At 46.9% G+C, this 14453-nt stretch overlaps 1 protein-coding gene across 3 annotated transcripts; it reads left to right on the top strand.

Annotated features, from left to right (window-relative positions):
* Positions 1-253: 253 nt before the first annotated feature.
* Positions 254-13295, top strand: LOC311361380 (caspase a-like). 3 transcript variants are annotated; one of them, XM_084481543.1, is made up of 10 exons: positions 254-359; positions 9568-9630; positions 10178-10462; positions 11056-11103; positions 11194-11282; positions 11512-11685; positions 11765-11999; positions 12131-12316; positions 12489-12598; positions 12779-13294. In XM_084481543.1, the coding sequence occupies exons 2-10, from the start codon at positions 9624-9626 to the stop codon at positions 12884-12886; spliced, it is 1242 nt and encodes a 413-aa protein (XP_084337669.1). In that variant the 5' UTR covers positions 254-359; positions 9568-9623; the 3' UTR covers positions 12887-13294. The 3 variants fall into 3 exon arrangements, with proteins under 3 accessions (XP_084337669.1, XP_084337670.1, XP_084337668.1); XM_084481544.1 differs by lacking the exon at positions 254-359 and having other exon boundaries at positions 9163-9630; positions 11059-11103; positions 12779-13295; XM_084481542.1 differs by lacking the exon at positions 254-359 and having other exon boundaries at positions 9163-9630.
* Positions 13296-14453: the final 1158 nt, after the last annotated feature.

The following is a 14453-nucleotide window of genomic DNA, read 5'->3' as shown; positions in this document are numbered from 1 at the left end:
CTACTTTTGCAGTAAAACATTTATATACAAGAATCCATTTCATGTATGGGAGACCTTCAAAGAGCTTTTACAATACATTGTTGTGCTCCGTTCTACCCAGCCTATATTGGGTAGAACGGAGCACAACAATGTATTGTAAAAGCTCTTTGAAGGTCGAATGAAAGATGAATTACTGCTTTGTGTTGTCAAAATCCTTATCAGGGTGAAAATAAGCAATAACTCTGAGGTAGGCCTACCTAGAGAAGCCGAATAGGTTAGACCACAGAGAATTCTTTAGGTTAAGATGAGAGAAGATTGATATTGGTTCATAATGCATCCAAACAAAGTCACATAGCCTACGTTTACTGGACCTATGGAAGGTAAGCGTTTGTCTTAAACTACCTTTTAAACTACATTTTGGTGTACACTATTACTTTACCATATGATACAGGCCGAATGGGAGTTGATACACCTCAGCTCATGTAGTTTAATAATGCCAGCTGATGGTAGCTTGATGAATATCGGGTGCAGTTTGTGCTTTTGCTGCTGAATACACTTGTTCCAGATTTAGCTCGAGCTTTGCTTCATTTACCTAACCCCTCCAAAATAAATTTCCATGTCACTTTTTCCACATATATAAATTTTGAATTATACGTTTTATATTATTATATATATATATATATATATATATATATATATATATATACAGTATATGCATACATATATATGCATACAGGTGCATCTCAATCAAGAATATTAGAATAGAATATTGTGGAAAAGTTAATTTCAATAATTCAATTTAAAAAGTGAAACTCACATTATATAGATTCGTTACACCCAAAGTTAAATATTTCAAGCCTGTATTTGTATCAATCTTCATGATTATGGCTTACAGCTCATGAAAACCCAAAATTCAGTAGGCCTATCTCAGAAAATTAAGAATATTGTGATGTGAAAAAGTTAAAGATTGGAGACTCGAAGTGTCCCACCCTATTCAGCTCATTATCTAAAAATACCTGAAAAGGTTTCCTAAGCCTTTTAATGGTCTCACTATGGTCCAGTAGGCTTCACAATCATGGGGAAGACATTCATTGACACCCTCCACAAGGAGGCTAAGCCTCAAAAGCTCATCGCTAAAGAGGCCGTTCACAGACTGGTAGAACATCCACAGGTGTTTCCAGATGTTGAATGATCGCAGCCTCCGCAGTACAGTCTGCTTTGGGCTTTCCGGTGTATGTACGTTATGTTCACAATATCTAGCAGTAATTCTTATTCAACAAACTGCCAAACTGGAGAAGGTGGAAAACGGGTCTCGTCCTGACCTGACGTCGTTCAGACAGCTGTCCTGCGGCCAGTTTTAAAAATGTTTGTTTGGAATTGATAGTAGGCTACAATATATATTACATATAGGGCCTATAATATAGTTATTTTTATTTAACATTCAGCCAGATTGGCATTATTATAACGTGGTCAGAAACAGTGTTATTAGTTATTAGTAATTGTGGAATACATGTGCAATTTTCTTTTTTTAATGTCTGTGTTGAGTTGAAGCCTTCAAGCCAGAAGTGAATATCATGTAGTCTTTACACATGACATGCAGACAAATAAAAACACAAAAGCACACCATACTCAAGGTAAAAATACTAATACTGTTGGAATCGTATCCCTTCTTTAAAAAAAAAAAGATATATATATGTGGCCTGTGGGATTAGGTCTTCTCTCTCTGTCTCGTGCTGAGGTTCCCTGCTACACGTTCTCTTTCCCCGTACCGCTGACGTCACCTAATAGGGGTGGGACAGGTGGGCGGTTGCGAGCAGGCAGGTATAAAGGCACCCGGGGTCCTCATGCCGGTAAGGCACACGGGGTCCTCATGCCGGTAGCAGCAGTGTCTAGAGGTGTGGGTCGCAGCGCAAGTGGTCGTTGAGTGCTAGCCGACGGTGACACTGTCCGTGCGAGTGACGAGCCTGGGTCTGCGTTCAGCGATCCCGATGGGAGAAGGAACAAGACGCTACCGGCAATCCGAATGTCGGCTGCTGTTCTCGTGATTGGGGTGAATGAGATACGTGCAGGTGCTGCTTTTAGGACGCGTTTTATATTTCTGTTCGTTTGGTTGTTTGCTTCATGTGTTTTTTTTTGTTTTCTTTCTTTCCCCCTAGTCGGTGGACTTTGAGATTTGTGCCGGTAGACTAATTGTGACCACCGGCTAGCGGGGCCCCCTTTTTGTTAACTTACATTTTCTTTCTTCTGGTTTGTCGTCCCCTCCTGCCCCTAACAGCCTAGGTTTAGGTTGGGCCCATAGGCTGGACTCCGGTGTTTCAGTTTGGTTTTGTTTTGTTGATCACCCCTGGTAGGGAATGTGTGAAGTGTGCCGTGTTCAATATTGCCTGTGTGGATTGTAGTGTTGACTAAGCTTGGTGTGTCTCACGCGTGATCTTGAAACTGAGGCCCGGCCGGTCAGGCTGCTTTTCATTCGCCCACCTACCAAGGCTTATCCCTTGTTTTGTTTTGTTTTGTTTGATGTACTAATGGGCGTCCTATTTTATTGACGACCTACAGCGACTAACTTCTAATTAAATGAGAATAAAGAATATATTTTTATACCTGTAAGTCAAGCCTGTGCGTGCGTTTCTTGAGTAAAATAGAGTGCCCCTGCTCTTGTCCTAGGGGTGGCGTTGTCAGCATGACTCAGTCGTAAACCCCCCCGCCACATTTGGCGTTGTCGGCAGGACTACATTGTGTCGCTAGGTTAGTCTATTTAAGCAGCACCTGTGTGCGTGTGTGTGTGTGTGTGTGTCTGGGAGTGTGCCAACGTGAGAACAGCAGCTGGCAGCAAGATGAACGAGGAAGAGAGGTCTACGATGGAGCTTCAGCAGCTGCGACGACGCTTGGAGCAGCTACAGGCTGAAAATGAGAGACTTTCGGGGAGAGGAGGAGCGAGCGTTGATACTGGTACCCAGCCCGTCCAACGGGAGCGAGCACTCTTTATACCCCGAGAACGGCGTTGCTCAAAGTTTTCGGGCTCTGCATCTGCAGGCTCTCTGTCCGTCGAAGAGTGGATTGAAGAAGCGCAAGGTTGTATTCGGGCAACGCATATGACTGGCTTTGATAAGGCTTTGTTTTTGTTCGATCACTTGGAGGGCGAAGCCCGTAATGAGATCAAGTATCGTCCTGTATTTACACGTGAGAACCCTGATTTAATAATTGAAGTCTTAAAGGAAGTATATGGGTGTGCTAAATCGTATGTGTACTGGCAACAGCGTTTCTTTAACAGAAAGCAAAAGGACAATGAAAGTTTGTTTGAGTTCTCTCATGCTTTAATGGAAATGTTAGAGAAAGTAAAACAGTCAAATGAAGGTGCCGTTAGAAACCCTGATATTGTTCTGAGAGACCAGTTTTGCGAAAATGTCAGTGATCCCATGTTACGGCGGGAACTTAAGAGATTGGTACGGGGAGATAGTGTGTTGACTCTTTTAGATGTAAGGAAGGAAGCTATAAGGTGGGTGCAGGAAGGTCAGTCTCACCGAGACCGTAGTTACCGTGCCCCAGGTGCAAGCAGTGAAGCTCAGGTCGTGTCACAATGTGTTGCAGCCCCTCCGTCATTAGAATTTGTGGAACTAAAAGACTTGGTTCTTAAACAACAAGCGCAGCTGGACACGCTTGTAAGGCAGTTAGGACACCCTAATGGTAGATCGCAGGCCCCTCCACTACAACGGGATGGGCGATACAAACGCGCACCCAATGGTCAGCCCATTTGCATACGGTGTGATCAACCAGGGCACATAGCTCGCTACTGCCAGGTAGCTCCCTCCCACCACAATAATGCGTCAGCCTTGCGCTGGCCCCCTGGTGACCCCCCTACACAAGGCCCCAATAGCCATAATAGCCGATCGGAAAACTAGCAACTCCCAGTGTGCAGAGCCATACACTGGGAGGGGATGTGTCTGGCTCAAGGCATCCTCAATCTTTGGAAAAGTTAGTCAAAACCTGCCCTGTATTGTCTGTGTCTATGGGAGATGTAACTGTTCCCTGCTTGATTGACACTGGGTCGATGGTGACTACCATCACCGAGAGTTTCTTCAGAAAACATTTTCATCATCTACAAACGAGGGACTGTAAATGGCTCGGGCTTAAGGCCGCTAATGGATTAGACATCCCCTATATTGGCTACATAGAGTTGGACGTACGGGTACTGGGGCAGTGCATTCCGGGAAGGGGTATCTTAATTGTTAAAGACCCAGAGAATAGCACTCTTAAGGACCGCAAGCTCTTGACCCCAGGGATACTAGGAATGAATGTAATTGGGGAGTGTTATCAGTTTCTTTTTAGACAACATGGGCCACAGCTCTTCCTCTCCCCTCCAGTGCAGTCGGCGGCGCCAGCAGCCCGACGCGCACTGAGACACTGTGAACAGATCCAGGCCATTGAAAATGCACTGAAGCCGTTCAAAGTGAAAGTCCATGGGAAGTTGCCAGTCTGCCTCGAGGCAGGAACCCTAACCATGGTCCCAGTTACATGCCCCCAGCTCGAGTCTGCAGAGTTTTTGCTGGAGCCCTTGGGCTTTGATGGAGAGCAGTTGCCCGAAGGTCTACTGCTGTCCCCTACCTTGGTGCCGGCAAAAAGGGGATTCCTATATGCACCGGTAGTTAATGTCGGGAGCACAAAAGTGTGGCTGTCCCCACGGCGCCCCATTGGCACTGTACAAGTTGTGGCTGCGGCTGCGACAGAAACCGCTGCCTCCATATCAGTCAATCCATCATGGGAAGAGTGTCAGGCCTATGTTTCCACACAGGAGGTGGCTGAGTGCTCTAGTGGTCCCGAGCCCATGATGCCAGCCTTCCAGGGGTTGTCTCAGCAACAAGCTGCTGAGGCCAGGTCTCTTTTTGCCCAGTACAGCGACATCTTTTCCCGAGGGGATGGAGATCTAGGATGCACGTCTTTAATCAGCCACGAGATTCCCCTGCTTGATGATGCTCCGGTTCGGCAACCATACCGAAGAATCCCACCCTCTCAGTATGAAACCGTAAAGGCACACATTCAACAGCTCTTGGATAGCCAAGTCATCAGAGAAAGTAGCAGCCCCTACTCTTCTCCTATAGTCCTGGTGACCAAGAAGGATGGGAGTTTGCGCCTTTGCGTAGATTATCGCCAACTAAATGCAAAAACCCGCCGTGACGCTTACCCCCTTCCTCGTATAGAAGAGTCTCTAGATGCCCTCTCAGGAGCGAAATGGTTTTCTACCTTGGACCTTGCGAGTGGCTATAATCAGGTCCCAATGGTGGAACGGGATATACCGAAGACTGCCTTCTGTACGCCTTTTGGCCTGTTCGAGTTCAATAGAATGGCCTTTGGCCTGTGTAATGCACCCGGAACATTCCAGCGCTTGATGGAACGCATGTTCGGGGATTGCAGATACCAGTCCGTCCTACTGTACCTGGATGATGTTATCGTCTTTTCCACCACCGTCCAACAGCACCTGGAGAGGCTAGGAGAAGTGTTTTCCCGTCTGCAAAAGCAGGGACTGAAAGTAAAAGTATCAAAATGCAGCTTCTTCCAGCATCAGGTCAGCTACTTGGGGCATGTAGTCTCCAGGGAAGGAGTTTCCACGGATCCTGCCAAAATAGAGGTAGTCAGTGAGTGGAGGCGCCCTGGACACCTAGCCGAGTTACGATCGTTTCTCGGCTTTGCTAGCTACTATAGGTGCTTTGTGGAAGGCTTTTCAAAGCTGGCAGCCCCACTCCACCATCTGGTGGGGAGACTCAATGGACCCCGCAAGAAGGGGAAGACACCCCCTGTTCCTCTGGCCTCGACCTGGGACGAAGAGTGTGAACATGCGTTCTTGTCCTTGAAGGAGCGACTCACCTCTGCTCCAGTTCTGGCATATGCCGACTTTTCAAAGCCCTTCATCTTGGAGGTGGATGCCAGCCACGGGGGTCTTGGTGCAATCCTCTCACAGGAACACCAAGGGAAGGTACGACCTGTCGCATTTGCCAGTCGGGGACTCAGGGCGGCTGAAAGAAACATGGAAAACTACAGCTCCATGAAGCTTGAACTGCTTGCAGTAAAGTGGGCAGTAACGGAAAAGTTCCGTGAATATTTGCTGGGGAACCATTTCACGATCCTCACTGACAATAACCCATTGAGCCACCTGCACACGGCAAAGCTGGGAGCCACGGAGCAACGGTGGGCCTCTCAACTGGCGTCGTTCAATTTTACCCTCCGATACCGGCCGGGTAAGAACAATCAGAATGCCGATGCCCTCTCTCGGCAGTATTTGGAGCGCTTCACCTTTGGGACCGAGGTCCCTGCATTGGGCGCATTGACCAGTCTTGTTCCAATGCCTGCCATAGAGGGCCTGTGCAGGGAGGTGGTAGCCCTACCTGGGCGTACACCTCAAGACCTCAGCGTGCTCCAGGGAGCTGACCCGGTCATCGGGCCCTTGAGGAAGTACTACCGAGAGGGGCGACGGCCAAGCGCAGCGGAACGCGAAGTGTTACCGCAGGGAAGCAGAGTTTTGCTTAGGCAATGGGACCGTCTAATCAATGAGGAAGGAGTTCTGTACCGCCTAATCCACACCCCAGGAGGTGGCCCCGAGACTCTCCAGCTATTGCTGCCCCACTGCCTGCAAACAGAAGTCCTACGTAGTGTCCACGACGAGCAAGGACACCAAGGCACAGAACGAACACTCCAGCTACTCCGAAGCCGATGTTTTTGGCCTGGTATGGCTAAAAATGTTGAACAGTGGTGTCAGGGGTGCCAGCGATGCGTGCTGGGGAAGGCCGTTCAACCTAAAGTCCGTACGTATTGGAGCTCAATGCAAGCCACTCGACCAAATGAAATTCTGGCCCTTGACTTCACTCAGCTGGAGCCGGCCAGCGATGGACGAGAGAATGTCCTGATCCTTACAGACATCTTCACAAAGTATTCGCAGGCTATCCCTACTAAAGATCAGAAAGCTCCCACAGTGGCCAAGGCCTTGGTGGAGCAATGGTTCCATAGATTTGGTCCTCCAGCCCGTATACACTCCGACCGGGGGCGAAACTTTGAGAGCCTCCTTATCCAGCAACTGTGTCAGATGTACGGGATACAAAAGAGCCGCACAACTCCATACCACCCGCAAGGGAACGCCCAGTGTGAGCGGTTCAACCGCACACTCCACGACTTGCTGCGCACATTACCCCAGGCAGAGAAGCGTCGGTGGCCACACCATCTGCCACAGCTCACCTTCTCCTATAACACTACCCCACACCAGACCACGGGTTATACACCATATTTTCTGATGTTTGGCTGTCATCCAAGACTGCCAGTTGATTTTTTGCTTGGCTCCAGGGAGGCTGCCCCAGATACCCATACCCTTGAAGAATGGGTTGAAAGGCACCAGGAAAGCGTCAAAATTACTAAGGAACACGTCAGGCAAAGATCAGAAGAACTGGCCCTCCGACGGAACCAGAACCATAATGATCAGGTGAATGACGCTGGCTTCCAAGAAGGAGATTTTATCTATTTGCGGAGCCATCCACCGGGGAGAAATAAAATCCAGGACCACTGGAATCCTGTAGCCTACAGAGTCGTGCGTGGCCCTTCTGGTACCGGAGCGGTATACACAGTAACCCCGGCAGCTGAGGGTGGACCTGTCCGACAGGTGCATCGTTCTGAGATGCGTGGCGTCCCCGCAGGAGTACAGCCCGGACAAAGTGGCATCCCTGGCTTCGCTCAGGAAGGTGAGATCCCCATCGACTCCCCTGCTCGGGACGACCCCCCTGCCGGGAATGACGATGAGACCCGAGATGCAGTCATCTGGTATGATGCGGAACATGAACCCCAAGAACCCCAACCTGCTCCCACCTGTCCCTCAGTGGCAGAAGAAATTGACATGGAAGATACTGCTGAGATGCCGGAGGAAACCACGGTGGCGGTGCGCCGCTCAGCGAGGCCTACAGCAGGGCAGCATTCCAATCCGCACCGTCTACCCAAGACAATGAGTGTCATGGATGACAGTCCATCAGGCATAGAGGGTGAAGACTCCCGGACATGAGGCGTCATCGTCGGGCCGCCGATTCATTTGGAGGGGGTGGATTGTGGCCTGTGGGATTAGGTCTTCTCTCTCTGTCTCGTGCTGATGTTCCCTGCTACACGTTCTCTTTCCCCGTACCGCTGACGTCACCTAATAGGGGTGGGACAGGTGGGCGGTTGCGAGCAGGCAGGTATAAAGGCACCCGGGGTCCTCATGCCGGTAAGGCACACGGGGTCCTCATGCCGGTAGCAGCAGTGTCTAGAGGTGTGGGTCGCAGCGCAAGTGGTCGTTGAGTGCTAGCCGACGGTGACACTGTCCGTGCGAGTGACGAGCCTGGGTCTGCGTTCAGCGATCCCGATGGGAGAAGGAACAAGACGCTACCGGCAATCCGAATGTCGGCTGCTGTTCTCGTGATTGGGGTGAATGAGATACGTGCAGGTGCTGCTTTTAGGACGCGTTTTATATTTCTGTTCGTTTGGTTGTTTGCTTCATGTGTTTTTTTTTGTTTTCTTTCTTTCCCCCTAGTCGGTGGACTTTGAGATTTGTGCCGGTAGACTAATTGTGACCACCGGCTAGCGGGGCCCCCTTTTTGTTAACTTACATTTTCTTTCTTCTGGTTTGTCGTCCCCTCCTGCCCCTAACAGCCTAGGTTTAGGTTGGGCCCATAGGCTGGACTCCGGTGTTTCAGTTTGGTTTTGTTTTGTTGATCACCCCTGGTAGGGAATGTGTGAAGTGTGCCGTGTTCAATATTGCCTGTGTGGATTGTAGTGTTGACTAAGCTTGGTGTGTCTCACGCGTGATCTTGAAACTGAGGCCCGGCCGGTCAGGCTGCTTTTCATTCGCCCACCTACCAAGGCTTATCCCTTGTTTTGTTTTGTTTTGTTTGATGTACTAATGGGCGTCCTATTTTATTGACGACCTACAGCGACTAACTTCTAATTAAATGAGAATAAAGAATATATTTTTATACCTGTAAGTCAAGCCTGTGCGTGCGTTTCTTGAGTAAAATAGAGTGCCCCTGCTCTTGTCCTAGGGGTGGCGTTGTCAGCATTACTCAGTCGTAAACCCCCCCGCCACATATATAAAGGAATGCGTAGCCTACACATAATAACTCTAACTACGAGATCCTCGGGGTCTGCGAGGGACCGATATGCAGTCCTGCATATCAACAGTCTAATCTAGGCCTACAGACAATCTGCTGATACAAAACATGGGTTTGCACTTCTGAATAATCCAGTAGGCCTAATAATAATATTCCCCCTAAAGATGAACTCAAGGGGCTGATTGCTCGTGTTTTAAATAGGATTGCTCGTGTTTTAAATAGCTTTCTTAATTGTCCCAGTGTGTTATTTATATACTGTGTATTGAAATGTTGTTCTGTTTGTTTGACCGACTGTTTATATATATTGTACATTTGTATTTCTGTTTTTATTTGAATGTTGTAATCTGTGTTGCTCGGACGCTTCCTCCAGAAGACAGATAAGGGGTGGTGGTAGTTAGTTTTGCTGCTGGGCGGGCTTCTAAAATAAACAATAGGCGTGGTTTCTATAAGAATCCTGATCTCACTCTTCTTCCAGAATAAGGAAGCTTCAAAACAAAAGTTAAATCGAAGAGCGGAGAAGCCACGTAAGCGATGGAAGGTAGGCCGTGTTTTACATACCATGTACAGTTTATGCACGTTTCTTTTTTTGCACGGGGGGGAGGGGGGGGGGGATCCACTTTGAGATCCACGGAGAACCAACGGAGTCGTTCATTTGGATCTTTGTATTTATGCCTGCTATTTCATTTTAAAACAGGCCGAAGACGAATTGATATTGACTATGTGGCATTCGACGGTCGAGGGACCAATAAGATAGTTTAGTTTAGTTAAAGAACTAGTGACAAGTTGCCAACAACGCCACCCCAGGAATTTCACCTGGAGAGTTCGATTAACCTAAGTTAAAGCACACAAGTTCGTTACTAATGAAAGCTTGAGACTGGGTCCAGCATACAAATTCAATTCCTTTTTAATTAATATATATAATCTTTAAACATGACTTCTCAATAAAAGTATGTACACACACACACACACACACACACACACACACACACACACACACACACACACACACACACACACACACACACACACACACACACACACACGTCTATTGTAAATGTAATATTGCCTTTTGCATTCTGTTTCAGAGCTAAAAAGGATCCGTACAGGATTTGTGGCGAATGTCGGAAAAGCAACTTTGAAAGGTCTGCTGGATGACCTTTGGGAGAAGAAAGTGTTGAGTACCGACGACAAGGACACTGTGTTGGAGGCTCAGACGGTCAGAGCGGACCAGGCCCGGTGTCTGATCGACATGGTGATCGGGAAAGGGCCGAGAGCAAGTCAGTTGATGATTGATTGTATGTTGAAGAGGGACGAGCCACTATACATCAACCTGGGTCTGATCGTCCCTCCCAGCCCTGCTGAACGTGTGGGTGAGTTGTAACTAGGATCAATTGGTTTTCTCAATAAGCCCTGCCCACTTTATTCTGACAAAGGCCTAACACGAACCAGAGCAACGGTTCTTTATCCTTTCATCTCCTGGGATCCAACCATTAATTATTGTCTTTTCAGGACATTTGTTTAGACTGCATATCCAAAGCCATTCTCCCTACTTTGTTGAAAAGTGTTAAATAATTATAAATTAAATACCCGAACAGCACAGCAGCAGTCTAATGTTAGGTTTTTTTTACGATTAAATTTGTTGTTGGATGAAGCCTTTGGTATTACAGTTATGTTGCAATGAATTGACTGTTTCAGAATTGACTGCTGAATTGAATATATCTGCACCTCAAACAGATCTGACCTGAGGAGAATAAAGGGTGGCTTCAGTCTTGAGGAATGAAGAAAGATTTTTTAAACACTAAAGTCACAACATTGTATTCACTGCATTGGTTTTATTGCAAACGTCAGTTGTGAGACATATATATTCCCCTGTAATGTGAGTTCAAATGCCTTTGATATGAGACATGAAATAAAACATTTTATAAATCTCTGCTTGATGTTTTTTCTTTCATTAACATTCTAGCAGGAAGCCTTTTGGCTGGATCTCAGGAGGTTAACGCATCGTATAAAGGTGACTTGCTTGCTATTATTCAGATCAAATTTGTCAAGTAAAACACTGCACCAATTGTACGAGTGACCTTTATTTTCTGGATTCTGGAAGTTTCCCCAACAGAGACGCAGGGCAGGACCTCTGAACTCATCCACAGCTCTGAGCAGTTCAAGACAGAGAAGCTGAAGGACAGAGACAACGTTAGTCCTTCCTCTGCCCTTTAAAGGCTGTTATTCCTCTAACATTGACTTCATGTGTTTTAGCCATAAACATGCCTAACAGTTATCTGGTGGGTTGTTCTGATTGGTATAGGCTCATATAATTTGATGTGAACTATCAAGGTATCAAACAATCAGATAAGATAATGCATACTGTATCAGTAATATGTCATGCACCGGTTTCCTTTATTATATTGAATGATGTGGTCAGATATACGCCGTCAAGGCCCCAGCCACCAGGACGCGCGTGGCTCTGCTGATCACCAACGTGCGCTTTGTCCATGGGGGAAATCGGGATGGTGCTGAGAAAGACGAGCAGGATATGAGCAAACTGCTGAGCTCACTGGGCTACACCGTGGAGCCACACAGGGACCTCAGCGGGCCGGTACGTTGGGCCCATGAGATATCATGTGATCTGTGGTCCTGCCATGAGTGTCTCGTTGACTGATTCATGTTCTGCACAGGAGATGGACGAGGTCGTCAAAAGGTTTTCTGAAGACCCCCGCCTGGCCACGACAGACTCTGTCTTTGTGGTCATCATGTCCCACGGGGTGAAGGGAGCCATTTTAGGTGTCAAACACAGCGACGCAGACCCCGACCTGTTCCCCATTGACAATATCTACAAACACTTGGATTCTAATCATTGTCGAAATCTGGTAGACAAACCCAAAGTCATCATCATCCAAGCCTGCAGAGGAGGTGTGCTTGGGGTTCCTTTTTCCATTTGAACTTACCATAACCATAAACCTGTTTTACCATATTACGTTTTAAATGATTCCGAAACCTTGAGTGAAGTACTGGTCTACTACATTCACTGTATTCTCTTCCAGATAAAGATGGGTCTGTGATATTCATGGATGGGCCAGGGTGCGCCCCAGGGCAGGCCCCGGTAGTGCAGATGGACGCGGCCCTCCCACCTCACCTGACGGACCCTGTGGAGGAGGACATCGAGGAGGATGCTCTCCGCAGGGTGCACAAAGAGAAAGACTTGGTTTCGCTTTTGTCCTGCACCGACGGTGAGTTGATTCATTTTTGTCTGTGCTGATCAAGTTTACTCTTCGTTACAGAAGCCTGAAGTGCAACTTTAAAAAGAAATAGGCTGAGGATACAAAACAAACTGGAACTGTTCGAATTAGGACTGTTTCTCTGATCGATGACTTCTAATGATCTTTTCACTCTGCTCCGCAGATACGGTGTCGTATAGACATACAGAGGAAGGTTCTTTTTTCATCCAACACATTGTGGAGATCTTCAACCTCCACGCACACAAGGACCACATCGACGAACTCTTCAGAAAGGCAAGTCACTCCGATCGTTCTGGTTAGGCTGGCGTGCGGAGTGAGTGTCCTTCTCTCAGGCCGATATCTGGTTGTTTGCTGGACAGCCTCACATTCCCGTCCATCCAGATAGAGCCGACCACGACCAACAGCCATGTAGTTGTTTCATCCTAGTGGTTGCGTGTGCTCTCCATCCCACAGGTCCTGAAGCGTTTTGAAGATGAAGCTCCTTCACCCACAAGAAGACAGATGGCTGTCAAAGACCGATGCACCTTAACCAGAAACCTTTACCTCTTCCCCGGTCTTTAGAATCAGGCTCCACGGTGACCGGTGGGAAATGGTTTGAACACTTTACATCACTGTCACGTAACGTGGTGTCGCAAAATCAAACCGAAACCTTGATTCCTAACAGCTAATCGATTGCTGAAGGTGCAATCACAATAATGACGTAATATGAGATATGTGATGTATGAAATCAACATAAATGTTAATCTCACAGTAAATCTACTAACATCCTTTCCCTCCATTTAGATTAAGACCATTGTGTTTATTTAGATAATCTTGAAATATTGTGGAGTATAATACATAACACAGTAAAGATGATGAAATGTCTAGAATACATTTGTTTGTACGTGGATGTTAATGACAAATATACATGGCATTATACTTTACATGATGTGATTGGATCCATTTCATAACGGTTGTTATGTTTATGTATAATTATTAAATGGAGAGTGATGCACAAAACCAGTGTTATTGTTTTTTGAGACAAACTTTATTAAGAAAAATAGTACAACATAAAGAAACATTAGAAGTAAACAAATAAAACCAAACCATCACAGCACAAAGGCCACATAGGCAACACGTTAACATGTCTTAGTAGCTTCACTGTCGCCAGTTTGTGATAACTGAGGGGTGTTCCAAGAACGGAAGTTTGACAAACACAGAGTTAACGCCGAACTCTAGGTTGATTGATTCTGTGCCGACTAACCCAGAGCTGTCGGTTCCACAGCACCGGTTATGAATTAGTTCAATCAACACGGGGTTGGTTAACACAGGGTTGTGCGCGTTCACGGCAAACCTATAAAGACGATTTTTTTCAAAATGGACATGACATTGCTATTCAAGGTACTAATTATATTATTTTTCCTCCCTCAGCAACTAAAGAATAAAAATTATGGAAGAAAAGTGTTTGGTGTGTGTTTTTTTTTTTTAATTGAAATGATTTCTGCAAATGTGGTCTCGCATCCTTTGTCAGCCCTTACAAACATTTGCGGAATGTGTTCCTCCTCGAGGAACGGGTCAAAGGGGGGAGGCATCTCTTTGCGCAGAGTGGCTATATTGTGGAGGACGGCGCATGCAACAATTACATCGCATGCCCGTTCCGGACAAACTCTTAGTCCACGTAGGCATTGGAATCTGGACTTCAATATCCTGAATGTATTTTCAATCTTAACGCGGGTTCTGCTGTGTGCCAGGTTAAATGTTGTCTGTGGTCCAGGAGCGGGATTAGGGTACGGGGTGATGAGCGTCGGGAGGCATGGATACCCTCGATCTCCTAGACAGGCATCACCAAATGGCGGACCGCGGTCCAGGTCCGGACCCAGTGACTTCTGCCCGGACCCGTTAAAATTATATTAAATAAAAAATCTAGTTAATACGACAGGAGCGTCATCAATAGCCAAGCCAATCAAATTGATTGTTTGCCTTCCCGCACGCACCAGAGTGAGAGTGAGGAGATGAGAGATGGCTTGCTCAAAAGTGAGAAAAGTAGAAGGTGAAAACCGAACTTTTAAAGATGAATGGACAGACAAAAACATGTTCGTTCTGCCTGCAGCCAGTTCTAAACCGCTGTGTCTCATATGCTGTGAAACTG

Source organism: Micromesistius poutassou, assembly GCF_964030765.1.
Source record: "Micromesistius poutassou genome assembly, chromosome: 16".
NCBI classification, from domain to species: domain Eukaryota; kingdom Metazoa; phylum Chordata; class Actinopteri; order Gadiformes; family Gadidae; genus Micromesistius; species Micromesistius poutassou.
This window is presented reverse-complemented; position numbering and strand designations above follow the sequence as displayed.

Bases quoted from the DNA above. Each gene is read 5' to 3' on its own strand.
- LOC311361380 (XM_084481543.1), top strand. The intron at 10,463-11,055 runs GTGAGTTGTAAC...TTAACATTCTAG, and splicing joins CAGCCCTGCTGAACGTGTGG to CAGGAAGCCTTTTGGCTGGA. The intron at 11,104-11,193 runs GTGACTTGCTTG...GGATTCTGGAAG, and splicing joins GGTTAACGCATCGTATAAAG to TTTCCCCAACAGAGACGCAG.